The 12,320-nt window shown below is 50.0% G+C and overlaps 1 protein-coding gene across 4 annotated transcripts in view; it reads left to right on the top strand.

Annotated features, from left to right (window-relative positions):
• Positions 1–12,320, top strand: part of TDRD9 (tudor domain containing 9) — a 113,663-nt gene that overhangs the window by 21,921 nt on the left and 79,422 nt on the right. For all 4 annotated transcript variants that reach the window (XM_086362717.1, XM_086362716.1, XM_086362718.1 and 1 more), the window contains exons 3-6: positions 3,510–3,607; positions 5,057–5,278; positions 5,785–5,907; positions 10,404–10,484. In XM_086362717.1, coding sequence (XP_086218843.1) covers positions 3,510–3,607; positions 5,057–5,278; positions 5,785–5,907; positions 10,404–10,484 — 524 coding nt within the window. The remainder of the gene's footprint in view (positions 1–3,509; positions 3,608–5,056; positions 5,279–5,784; positions 5,908–10,403; positions 10,485–12,320) is intronic.

Below are 12,320 nucleotides of genomic sequence, written 5' to 3'. Positions count from 1 at the left end.
GCAGCGGTGGGCTGAAGGTTCTAGGTTTATTCTGGGTGAGTCTGAGGGGAGGAGTGTCAAGTGAGGAGTGTTTTGAGGAGACTGCTCTGCTCATACTGGAGGGACTGGATCGGAGGGGCCGGTGTGGACCTGAGAAGTCCAGGCAGCACTGGCTGGTGATGGTGGGGAGCGGGGTGCTGGTCCGGGGCCAGCCGGGCGGGACTCGGGGCATGGGGATGGGGACATGGCGAGTGGCAGGGCTCACGCTCTGGCTTCTGAAGTGTGGTAGTGCCCATGAGGGCAGAGAGGCGGTTCTCTGGAGAGTGTGTGTGCGTGTGTGCGCGCGCCTGCGTGCACGGCGCACACAGCACACAGCAGCTTCTATCCCTGTTCTGTCTGTCTGCATTAAAACCGTAAGATCGCACCAGTACCCCTGACTCTGGTCCGGCACCAAGGTTTCAGAGTGAGCATTTTGTCATGTCCAGATACAGAGTCCTTTTGCTTTTGGTGTGATGTGGGTGGTATTTCATCTATGTAGCTCTTCTTAAAAATTATTTCTAAGTAGAAATCCAAGAACGCACATTCACTAAATTTCTATGAGTAACATTAGAATTATTTTGCATAATTAAAGGTAAATCATTTTTTCAAAGTTGACATTTAATAGCATTTCTGAGCAGCCCGCTTCCAGACTGTGGGCCCTGCTGGGTTTCTGCTATTTTCACACAGCAGTTTTGAACTCGTCCTGGGCTGTGTCTGTAGTTGTGACGAAAGGCCATAGCACGGCCTCCCTCTTGTTCCGTGACATTTCTGTTGGTGATTTCCGTCCCTCTCAGAACTTTTCTTCTGGGTTTAAAAGAATGGCCTTTATGGAGTTCTTAATAACTGAAGAAGGAAACAGTCAAATTAAGTTTAATTTTGTATTTGGAACACCAACCCTTACTTGGAGAAAGTGCTGTGTGGTTATTTTGAAGATTTAATTTCATGGTTAAATCAGTAGTGTAGTGATTAAGCTTCTTTTCTACAGTGTACAGCGTGTAATAGATTTTTTGATAAAATCCTCATGCCCATTGTATACTATTTGGAGCCCTGAACTGCTGAATTTTGGGGTTAGATTTTAGATTTGGCTGTTGCGAAAATAACGGGGTGACTTGGTAAAGAGAAACTAGCAATTTTCATGGTTTCCTGTTTTTTCCAGTTCAAGTGAAATGCTTTAATGTTAATTACCTAGAATAAAGAGAAAACAGGAAAATAAAAACAGCGAATTTTGAGGGCAGTGTGTCCTGCATCACTTTTGAGGGAAGGTTTGGCTGTGCGCAGTTGCCGCCTTGCCCTGGCTGGCCGTGTCCTTTCTCCGAGCGCTGCTCGCGGTGATGGCCTGGGCCCCGCCTCTGGCTGGGCTGCGCATGCGCAGATGCCCGAGGTGCGCAGCCGGGACCTCTCTTGGTTCCCGGTCCTCCCTCGGGCGGTGGACGCGGAGGCTGGACTCGACTCGTGCTGGGTCGGCTCCAGCCAGTGACCTGAAAACGTCAGCCCGTGTTTCGTGTTAAACAGAGGAAGGGCTGCGGTTTAGACAGTACAGTTAGGCCTTTCGGGATTTTATCCTGTAGCATTTCTGTCTTCAAGTAGCAGCCTTCAAAATGCGTGTCATCAAGGAGTGTGAGTCACGTTAGTGTGGTTAACGTGGTGGCTCGTTCAGCGGCTCCGGGAGCCACGGCTCCGGTCTCTGAGCAAGAAGCACGGCTGCCAGCCTTTGGTCCCTCTGGAGAGCCCGTGTCGCATCATGGCCCTGGCAGGCCCGGGCGCTCACGGTGTCCCTCCGTCTGTGACCACGTCCCTACGCCGTCTTTCGGGGCTCCCTCGGCTGTGGAGCCTCAGCCCTTCCGTTTGTGCTGTAAGGGCCGATTTTTGATGGATAAGCCTGCTGGCCCCAAGAGAGGGAAGGGCCAGATGTTTTCCCTATTTAGGCTTGCATTATCTCAGTTCTTCATTTGTAGAGCGGTCTGGGTACCCAGCCATCATTTTTAGAATTCCAAATAATTTAATAAAATGTTGGAAGCATTTATAAATTAGGAACTGTTCACACTCTGAATTTTGCACAGTGTTTTGAAGATAAAGTGGTTAATTTAAGGGCTTTTTAGCCAAGTGCTTCTAGAAGGGGTGAGATTGGGCGGAAGTGCAGCAGTGGAGGTATGGGACAGCGGCACAGACCGTGTAAAAGCTGCGAGCGGGAGGGGAGCAGAGAGGGAGGAGAGTGGCCAGGAAGCGCAGGCTTCTGAGAGCAGTGTCAGCAGTGAGGTGTCTAGATGATCAGAAAGCTGTCTGGGGCAGGACTTGGAGAACAGCCTCCTGAAGTCAGTGCCCGGCTTCCTGGGAGGAAAGAGGAGCTGGCTCCTGTGCTCTTCAGGTTCGGAACAAGTTGTTGGTTCAACTGCAGGAAAATAGCCATGTTGTAATTATATAGCTAGGCCAGTTTTGAAACTGAGGGTATGTGTAGGAGAACATGTAGGAGAGCAAAAGAGAGGCAGGGACACGTGTGTGTCGGGCAGGAACAGCGGCGGCCGGGCAGAGGGAGAGACGGGGCAGAGCAGCACAGGGCTGGGAGGAGCAGGAGGGAAGGACCCAGGAGGGCCAGCCCCGTGCTGAGGCTGGGAGAGACAGGGACACTCCAGAGTTTACTTTGGAAATAAAATTATTTCCCAATAAAAGTTTGTATGCTGAGACTTTTGATGATTGTTAATTTGTCAAGAATTTGTGGCATTGCCGGAGAGGAGTGTGTATATTTACAAGAGAACATTCACTGGGCTTCCCTGGTGGCTCAGGGATAAAGAATCCACCTGCCATGCAGTAGACCCCGGTTCCATCCCTGGGTCGAGAAGATCCCCTGGAGGAGGGCATGGCAACCCACTCCAATATTCTTGCCTGGAGAATCTCCAGGACAGAGGAGCCTGTCAGGCTACAGTCCATGGGATCCCGAAGAGTCAGACACGACTGAGCAGCTAACACTTTTATTCACTCGTAGGACTGGGCAGAGCTCCCCTGGTGAGCCTTTGTCAGAGCAAAGACGGTCCCCTGCCTCTCTCAGGACCCCTGCTCACAGGGTGGTGTGTGGCTGTCTACTGCCGATTTGTTCCAGTAGCAAGGAGTGAACACTTAACAAACTGATGTGACTTTTCAAATCAGAGTTAGTTCTTTCAGCTAGTCATTTTTGTGCTGTTTGCAAGTGATGAGCTTGGCGCTCTGCAGGCCTCTTGTCTTAGAGGTGGCACTAGCCTACAGCACCGATGGCTGCGATGGATGGGGGGGTGGCGCTCTGCTCCTGTGCGTTGCTAGTGGTGGGTGCTCCACTAGCACCCACTCCATCATTGCTGATGACCCTGCTCACAGTGTTGGCCGGTGAATGCGTGTTTGTGTGTGTGTGCAGCTTGCTCTGTATATGCTGTATATATAGACTAGATAAACATGGGGTTGTTTATCTTGCCTTTTTTCACATAAGAAATACCATTGTATTTGTTTGTTTTGTCTGAATCCAGGTCCAAGGCCACCTTTAGCTAAATCCAGCCATGTGATGCGCATCCCAGAGACAGCCTATAAATATCCTGAGTTGCCTATAAGCCGGTGTAAGGAAGAGGTAACGTTATTTTTCTCATGATGTAGTTTTGTTGTTTGCATGCCAGCGACCCAGCCCTTGGTTTCTAGTCTGAAAGTGACGAGGGGCCGGGTGGGCACCGGGAGGAGGCTCTGTGCAGTGACCGCGCAGAGGGCCTTCCTCCCGCCGTGTGTCACTCGTTCAGCTTCCCCCGAGCTCACCTTTTCCTTCGTCCCGTCTCCCCTGCTCTGAAGTAGATGTGAGTGGACACCTGTGGGCCCAGGGAGCTGCTGCCTTCAAGTCCCGCTGCCCAGACCTTTTTGAAAGCGGATACTGCCTGCCCCTGGCCACAGCCGCCTCTCGCATTCCACTGGGGTTCCTTTACACACTGGCTGTTTGTGTTGCCTGGTTATTGATCAGTCCTTGACATATCATTTTATGAACAATGCCAGGCAATACAGCAGGAAGATGATTGCATTTTTAATTAGTTACGTGTTACTAGACCTGGTTGGGCTTCCCAGGTGGCGCTAGTGGTAAAGAATCTGGCTGCCAATGCAGGAGATGTAAGAAACTGGGCCTGGAGCATCCCCTGGAGGACGGCCTGGCAGCACACTGCACTATTCTTGCCCGGAGAATCCCATGGACAGAGGAGCCTGGCTGGCTACAGTCTGTGGGGTCGCAAAGAGTCAAACACAACTGAAGTGACTTAGCAGGGCATAACCCGGTTAAAAGTCGATGTGTTGAGATCGTAGTTAACTGTACTAATGGAGGAAATGGCTGCAGATGACAGTGAACGGTAAGTGTTCTGAATTCAGTTTGCTTTGTCTTAGATTGAATCATGCAACTTGTGTAGAGTGTATATGCTTTATTAATTTTAAGAGGCCAACGTTAAAATTAATCTGCATCCCCTGACCATTTTGATGACTAGGGTGATAACCGAATGGTGTTTTGGGTGGGGGTGGGAGGGGTGGATAGCTGGGTCAGCGCTGTAGCCTTGCACATACAGTCTGTGGAGCAGTGGGGGTTACTTGTGTTCAAGTGTGTCTGAAGAATTTCAAGTGAGAACTGAGGGTACATTTGTTGTGTGTAACAACAGCTGTGTTTTCATGTTTCTCAGTAGAATTAGATGGAGGCTCATCACACAATTTAAAAATAATAGAAATTTAGACTTAACAAGAGCTCTAGAAATTCAGTCTGGTGTTTTCATTTTTATGGATGAAGAAGCTGAGACCCAGGGGGCAGTGAACTTGGCCTCGATTTCTGTAGCATTCGCTCCTGCTCACAGTGGTCAGTCAGGTCAAGTGCAGTAACCACTAGTAACCTGTGTCCCTTTTGTGAGGTTTAGGTGGTTAGGTTAAGGATTTAACTTGTAAGGGTGAAGAGAAAAGAAATCCTGAAAGTCTTCTGAGGTTAAGCTTTCGGTTCATAGGTAACACTTTGCATCATTGTTAAATCTGTGGCAGTTTTGAAGGAACTCTTGTACCATTCCAGGTCATCTCTTTGATCGAAAGCAATTCCGTGGTGATCATACACGGCGCCACGGGCAGTGGCAAGAGCACCCAGCTCCCACAGTACGTCCTCGACCATTACCTGCAGCGCTCCGCCTACTGCAACATCGTGGTCACCCAGCCGCGCAAGATCGGGGCCAGCAGCATCGCCCGCTGGATCAGCAGAGAGCGCGGCTGGGTTTTGGGTGGATTGGTGGGCTACCAGGTGAGTGTCTCTCCTTGTTCATTTTGTCTTTTACGTAAGTCGATGATAGGATGTGATTTATTTTCTGCTGGGAGAGAAGATGCAATCAGTTGCTTATGGAGCAGAATTATGGCATAATTTCGAAAATAGTGAAAATCAGAAGTTCTTGAAAATAGCTTAACTTCTTTCTCAGTTGAACAGAAAAGAAGTGAGAATTCTCAGACTCATGGCTTTTATAATTTTATCTTTAATTATATCTTTATGTTGAAGAGGTCTTCATATATAGTCATCTCAACATCAAAATGATATGGGCAGTATGACTAGATAAGCCAGTCTCTCCCCTCATCACCAAAGAAGGAGAAGGAAAATGAATTTGAGAATTTGTTAGTTTGTTATATTTTTTGCATTATATGATAATTTTTTGTTCCCTTTCTTACCTTCATTATGAAATTAACATTGCTTTCTTTGTAGTTAAATGTAAATCATTTAAATAGAAAATTCTCTTTTTTTTCCTTCCCCAATTGTAGGTAGGGTTGGAAAAAATAGCGACAGAAGACACCAAGTTAATTTATATGACAACGGGAGTCCTGCTCCAGAAGATAGTGAGTGCCAAGAGCTTGGTGGAGTTCACACACGTCTTCATTGATGAAGTAAGTGCTCTGCTCTTACGCTCTGTTTTCATTTGATGAGAGAACACAGTACAAGTTACTTATAAAGTGTCAGAAAGTTCTTTGAGTCTATATCAGCTTATTCTACTCATGCAAGTTGATTGGCTCTTTTTATCCTTTGCTCTTACTTCCAAAACATGGGTGAGGAGGTTGAGGAGAATGCAGAGATTCCTTGTTTAGACCAGGGGTTGGCAGACTGCAGCCCTCACGCCAAATGTGGCCCATTTCTGTAAATAAAGTTTTGTTGGCACACAGTTTTGCTGCGTTTATGAGTGCTGTGAGGCTACTGCAGAAGAGATGGGTAGTTGGGACGGGGCCATTTGTTCCGTGAAGCTGGACATATTTGCCCTCTGGCCTTTTACAGGGAACGCCTGCTGACCCTGGTTTGGAGTATTAGCCACATCAGACAATTAAAAGAACTTTACTTGTCTGTAGGTGTTTTCAGCACCTTACAGATACTTTCCATCTAATAAAACAAGAACAATAAGAACAATAAAAACATCTTTTAAGAAAATGAATAGATATTAATCTATTCACTTTTCTAAAAAAAAAAATCCCTAATAATGTACTGTGAACCCTTTTTTTGTGCCAATCTTAGCTGTCTCAACTTTTCTCCGTAAGGATAGAATATTTTAATTTGATTTGACTTTATTCTGTCTTCTTTTAGCCATGCCGTGGGGCTTGTGGGGAATCTTAGTTCCCCAACCAGGGATTGAACCTGTGCCCTCTGCACTGCGTGTTGAGTCCTATCCACTGGACCTCCAGGGGATTCCCAATTTTGTTTATATGTTAGACTAGGGTTTTTTGAGGTGAAGTGATGTTGTGTTCAAACAGTTGTGCCACGAGCTCTGGAAGTAACTCCCCCTAGACTCTGGAGTTTTAAACCTCAGCAGTAGTTATGCCTCGAGAAGCTTCACTGGTTTCTTGAGGCCTTGGAAACAGCAGATAAGTGGGATCTGTGGGAGGCCGTGAGGTGGCGCTGGAGCGCCTGACGGAGGCTGGAGTGAGGGCCTCTGCGCGGCCCTCTCGGGCAGATCTCCCCACTCTCCTGGTGCGTGTGTGATCAGCATGGAACCGAAACGTGCTGTCAGCGGGAATCATGAGTAAATAGTCTATAACAGGAATAGAGAAGGGTGCTCTTTGAGCCAAACTGATGCCGATTGCCCGGGAGACCCAGATTCATGAGACACTTGAGTTGTGTTCTGGGCTACAAGGTGGGGGCCTGGAAAGGCAAAGACAGAAACGTAACGCAAGCTGCTGTCAAGAGTTAGGATCGGAGCCGGGGAGAAGGAAGGGTGCTAGGGGGTTGCTTGGGGTTGGACGGCTGCAGAGCTAGCGGAGGCCTGAGGCCGTGGCGTTGCTGCTGGCGGACAGCGTCTGAGAAAGCGGGTGGAGGCCTGGAGTCCGGTACAGTCAGGGACATGCAGATCCTCGGGGCTCCAGGGCCAGTCTGGACTCGTGTCCGCAGTGGGCACCCTGCTCCACCCTGGATGACTGAACTGCAGTTACTCCGTTTTGACTTTGAAGTGCATCCTCTTTGTTAGTGGACAAAGAAGATACACAAAGCCTGTGTGCCGGGTCACAACACACGGCTGCTCTAATTAGTGTGAAGTCCAAGCCGTGTCATGTATAAGCCAGAGTGACTTCCCGCCGCGCAGCGTGTGAGAGTTTCTTCCATCGGTACTGCAGGTGAAGCTGAGCGGGTGCGTTTCCCAGGTCGTGTCCGCCTGCCTGTTTGGCGGCACTCGCGGGTATTTGGGACAGGGACATGCGGGGCATCTGTTGTTCTTTGCACTACAGTGGGATGTGCAGTGTGGTTCATATGTTCTTCACGACTTTTGGCAGTTTTGAGTGTCTTTAGGTGGTGATGAAATCAAACTTAGGCGGTGTGCCCAAAGGTGGTGTCAGTATGATAAAGTTCACAGGAGTCGCCGTTAGTCACTGAGCCTTTCACTCAGGCCTCCAGGTGGCATGGCAAGGCTCACCCTGGGTAACCTACTCCAGAGTCTCTGCTGCTCACGCTTCTGTTTATCTCTGTGGATCCAGCATCTTTCTGACTGTGTAAGGAGGTGTTTCTGCACATGCACACCTGAATGATGTGGGCAAGCCTGTGTGCACTGTGGTATTGGCTTCATTCTCTCCTGAAGCTGCGTGATGGTAGCTGAACACGTCAGCTGCACTCTGCGGGAACTTGCCCCCACGGGAACGTCTTGTCACTTGGCACTGTGATAACTTTGCTTAAAGAATGAACAGGTTTGGATAGGCCTGAGGTTTTATGTTTACAAAGAGTACTGTTTGTGCTGTGTGGGGTGATGTGAAGGCAGCCAGGCGGCTGGAGATGGAATGCTGCCTCTGTTCGGTGCGTCCGACTCTGCAGCTCCATCGACTGCGGCACGCCAGGCTTCCCTGTCCTTCAGCACCTCCCAGAGTTGGCTCAAACTCATGTCCATTGAGTCGATGATGCCATCCAACCGTCTCATCCTGTTAACCCCTTCTTCTGCCTTCAGTCTTTGCCAGCATCAGGGTCTTTTCCAGTGAGTTGGCTCTTTGCATTAGGTGGCCAAAGTATTGGAGCTTCAGCATCAGTCCTTCCAGTGAATATTCAGGGTTGATTTCCTCTATGATTGACTGGTTTGCTCTGCTTGCAGTCCAAGGGACTCCCAAGAGTCTTCTCCAGCACCATAGTTAGAAGGCATCGATTCTTTGGCACTCAGCCTTTAAGGTCCACTCTCATATCTGTACATGACTACTGGAAAAACCATAGCTTTGACTAGATGGACCTTGTTGGCAAAGTGATGTCTCTGCTTTTTAATACTCTGTCTAGGTTTGTCCTAGCTTTTCTTCCAAGGACCAAGCATCTTTGGATTTCATGGCTTCAGTCACCATCTGCAGTGATTTTGGAGCCCAAGAAAATAAGGTCTGTCACTGTTCCATTTTTCCTGATCTATTAGCCATGACGTGATGGGACTGGATGTCATGATCTTCATTTTTTGAATGTTGAGTGTTAAGCAAGCTTTTTCACTCTCCTCTTTCACCATCATCAAGAGGTTGTTTAGTTTTCCTTTTTGCCATAAGGGTGGTATCATTTGCATATCTGAAGTTATTGATATTTCTCCTGGCAATCTTGATTCAAGCTTGTGCTTCATCCAGTCCGGCATTTCACGTAATGTACTCTGCATATAAGTTAAATAAGCAGGGAATGGAATGGTCATGTCCTTAACTTCTTAGCTCTGGAAAGAGAATAAACTCACTTCAGGTGAATCATTCATTCAGTAAACATCTGTAGAGTACCTGCCTCATTAGGTGCTGAGGTCATAAAGTTGGAGAAGCTGTAGTTTCTGCTCTCAACCTCTCTGCTGGGGGGACAGATGTCTGCTGAGGTGTTGGGGTTGGCGAGAGGACCCTGGGGACCCTGGGGTGGAGGGCCAAGTGGGTCCTCGGGCTGGAGGGGCAGCCTGGCCTCCAGCAGCGGGAGAAGCGATTGTGTGAAGTCTGAGCTGTGGGGGCTCGTCAGGATGGCGTGGGGGCCGGGGGCCTCGGAACTGAGGAGGGCCCCCTTGGGGCTCTTCACTGAGCCTTTGTTTTTGCTTCTCAAGTCCAAGGCAGCATGTTCGTGTTGAGGCGCTGCTCTCAACACTGAGTTTGGTGAGAGAACGAGAGTTAGGTTGCTAAGGTGTCCGGCCAGAGAAGCAGTAGTGGGGTCTCTCGCCCTGCGGAGAAGGGGCCTCCCTCTTTGAAACTCAGGAGCTTGTCTCCGCGTCGGCAGAGACATGGCCCAGGGAGGAATCCCCTGTGCCCTGTGCCCGGGGCAGCCTGGCTCAGTCTGAGATGCCCCATACGTGACTCAGCCCTTGGCATTAGCTGGTGGGGGTAGGCACAGCTAGGGTGGGCAGTCCCCGGGGTGGGGGCATTTGGCTGGAAGGCTGCTGTCTGAGCGGGGCTGCGCGGGGCAGTTTCCCCTGGGGCCCCGCAGCCCCATGTCCCAGACGCTCCTGCAAGGCTCCCTGCTGCCCTCTGCTCCTCCCCAGCCCTGCCCTGCCTGCTCCTGCCAAGCCAGCTCTTCCCAGGCCTCCTGTCAATTTCCGCCCTGCCGGGCAGGCGGCCTGCTGCCCCGCACACCTGCTCCGGTCGCAGTGCAGATGGGCCCGGGGCAAGGGCTGTGGGCTGGAGGCGGCCACGGGAGGCTGCTCTGTGTTGTGTCGGGGACTGGGGGCGCTGTTGGCATTGAGCGGGCGGGGCTGAGAATGCTAGACGTGCCCCTGCCCGGATGCCAGTTGGGCCCTACCGGGAACCCTGGGGATGGAGGGGAGACAGTGACCCACATGCCTCTCCTGCACGTCCTGGTTTAGGGGCTGAGTGGCGACGTCCATCGCGGAGCCTTGACCCCGGCCCTGGGCGCGGCGGTGAGCCCCTTACCCCCGGTCACTCTGCACTGACGGGTGCCTCCCCCCGTGGGGGCCTCCCTTCTTATTTTGTAGGTACACGAGCGAACTGAAGAAATGGATTTCCTGTTGCTAGTTGTCCGCAAACTTTTAAGAACAAATTCACGTTTTGTGAAGGTAAAGTTGATTTCGTGAGTAACTGAAATATTCAGGGTTAAGATTTATCATGCAGTTTTGTTCAGTAGAAACGGTTGAAAGCAGTGACTCTTAAAATCATTGTCTCTGTAGTCCTCCAGATCTTGCTAGGAAGCTGGCCAGAGGACCTTCTCTTAGGATCAGACTGTGGAAGAGTTTTTGGTTGTTAGGCTGCATTAAATTGTAAAATATTCTCCAGGCTGCAGAAAATAATGAAATGCTGGGTGTTAGAGCGCAACTTTGGGCTGAATGAAAACCAGAGCTGGAGGGAATGTGACTCTGTCATCTCCGTTCTGTAAGCAACACTGAGTCGCACTGAGGTTAGTGGTCATGTGCCCTGCTTCTATAGGAGACTTGTGTTAGGAGCTAACCAAAAGTCTGTGGGAATGGCCAACGTTATTTACATTTTATCTGAACAGGAAGAATGAGGACATGAACTTGACCAGAGTAGCAGAGGGTTTATAATTATTACGCAGTCTAGACACAGGTCAGCCCAGCTCTGCTATGCAGGAGTCTCCCGGAGCGGTGGTGGCTGGTGCAGTCATTCACCATGGGAAGGGCTGTGGGAGGACTTGCTGTCTCTGGAAAGTGGGTGCCCGCTAGACCATACGGTACCTTGTCTGCATGTGTTCCATCTCTCGGCTTAGGGAGACTTTCCTCCCTCCCCACCTTCCAGGGTGGGGACGTCAGCCTTGGGAGGGTCACAGTCTCACCTGGTGGGCGCCGAGGAAGTAGAACCCAAGGTTTGCAGGAGGCGGACTTAGTGCCTAAGAGGCTTCCCTGATATCTCAGCTGATAAAGAATCCGCCTGCAATGCAGCAGACCCTGGTTCGATTCCTGGGTCCGGAAGATCCCCTGGAGAAGGGAAAGGCTACCCACTCCAGTATTCTGGCCTGGAGAATCCCATGGACTTTGCAAAGAGTCAGACACGACTGAGAGGCTCTCACTTTCCCTGCTTAAGAGGACCTTCGAAAGATGGAGAGAATCAGCAGAACCAGACCTTTCTCGACAGTCGCTTTTTAGTATAATCTGTTTATCTGTTTACGTTTGGCTGCGCTGGGCCTCCGTGCTGCGTGGCCTTTGTCTAGTTGCCACGAGAAGGGGCTGCTCTCCAGCTGCGGCGTGCGGGCCTCTCCCTGTGGTGGCCTCTCTTGTTGGGGAGCGTGGCTCTGGGGTGCTCAGGCTTCAGTGGTTGCAGTTCTGGCCTCTGGAGCACAGGCTCAGTAGTTGGGCCCACAGGCTTAGTGGCTCCACAGCATGTGGGGTCTTCCTGGATCGGGGGTTGAACCCCATGTCTCCTGCATTGGCAGGCGGGTTCTTCATGACGGAGCCACCAGGGAAACTCGTGATTGTCATTTTAAGACTAATTTTTTACTGTAAGATAATAACTTGATTACAGTTTTTTTTTTTTTTTTTTTTTTACTTTTTAAGAGCTAAGAGTGTTGGTGAATTTTAAAAAATCTACCACACTGTTGAAAATGGTGCTCCGGAGTTTGGTATTGGTCACACGCGCAGTGGGAAGCGGCTTGTCAGTGTCAGTGTTGTCGTGATTTATTAAAAAATATATGAAGCGTATGCTTTCTGAATATAGAGCCTTGTAACAGTGTATGTAGTTGGGCTAAGAAACTAGAAGGCAAGTTCTGTATGGCTTTGTAGTAAGTGTTTTGAAACTCTCGAAACTTCCTCCCTTACTCCTTTTTAAAAAGAGAGCTGCCGTGGGGCCTTAGATGCAGGAGGAGCCTGGGCAGATGGGCCTTCCAGGCCCGCTTCCGCCCCGCACCCAGCTCTCCAGAGGGCCCCGGCTTTGTGCCGTCCCCC

This window comes from Bos grunniens, chromosome 21 (genome assembly GCF_055505025.1).
Source record: "Bos grunniens cultivar Pamir isolate PY7600 chromosome 21, Bosgru_T2T1.0, whole genome shotgun sequence".
Taxonomy (NCBI): domain Eukaryota; kingdom Metazoa; phylum Chordata; class Mammalia; order Artiodactyla; family Bovidae; genus Bos; species Bos grunniens.
This window is presented reverse-complemented; position numbering and strand designations above follow the sequence as displayed.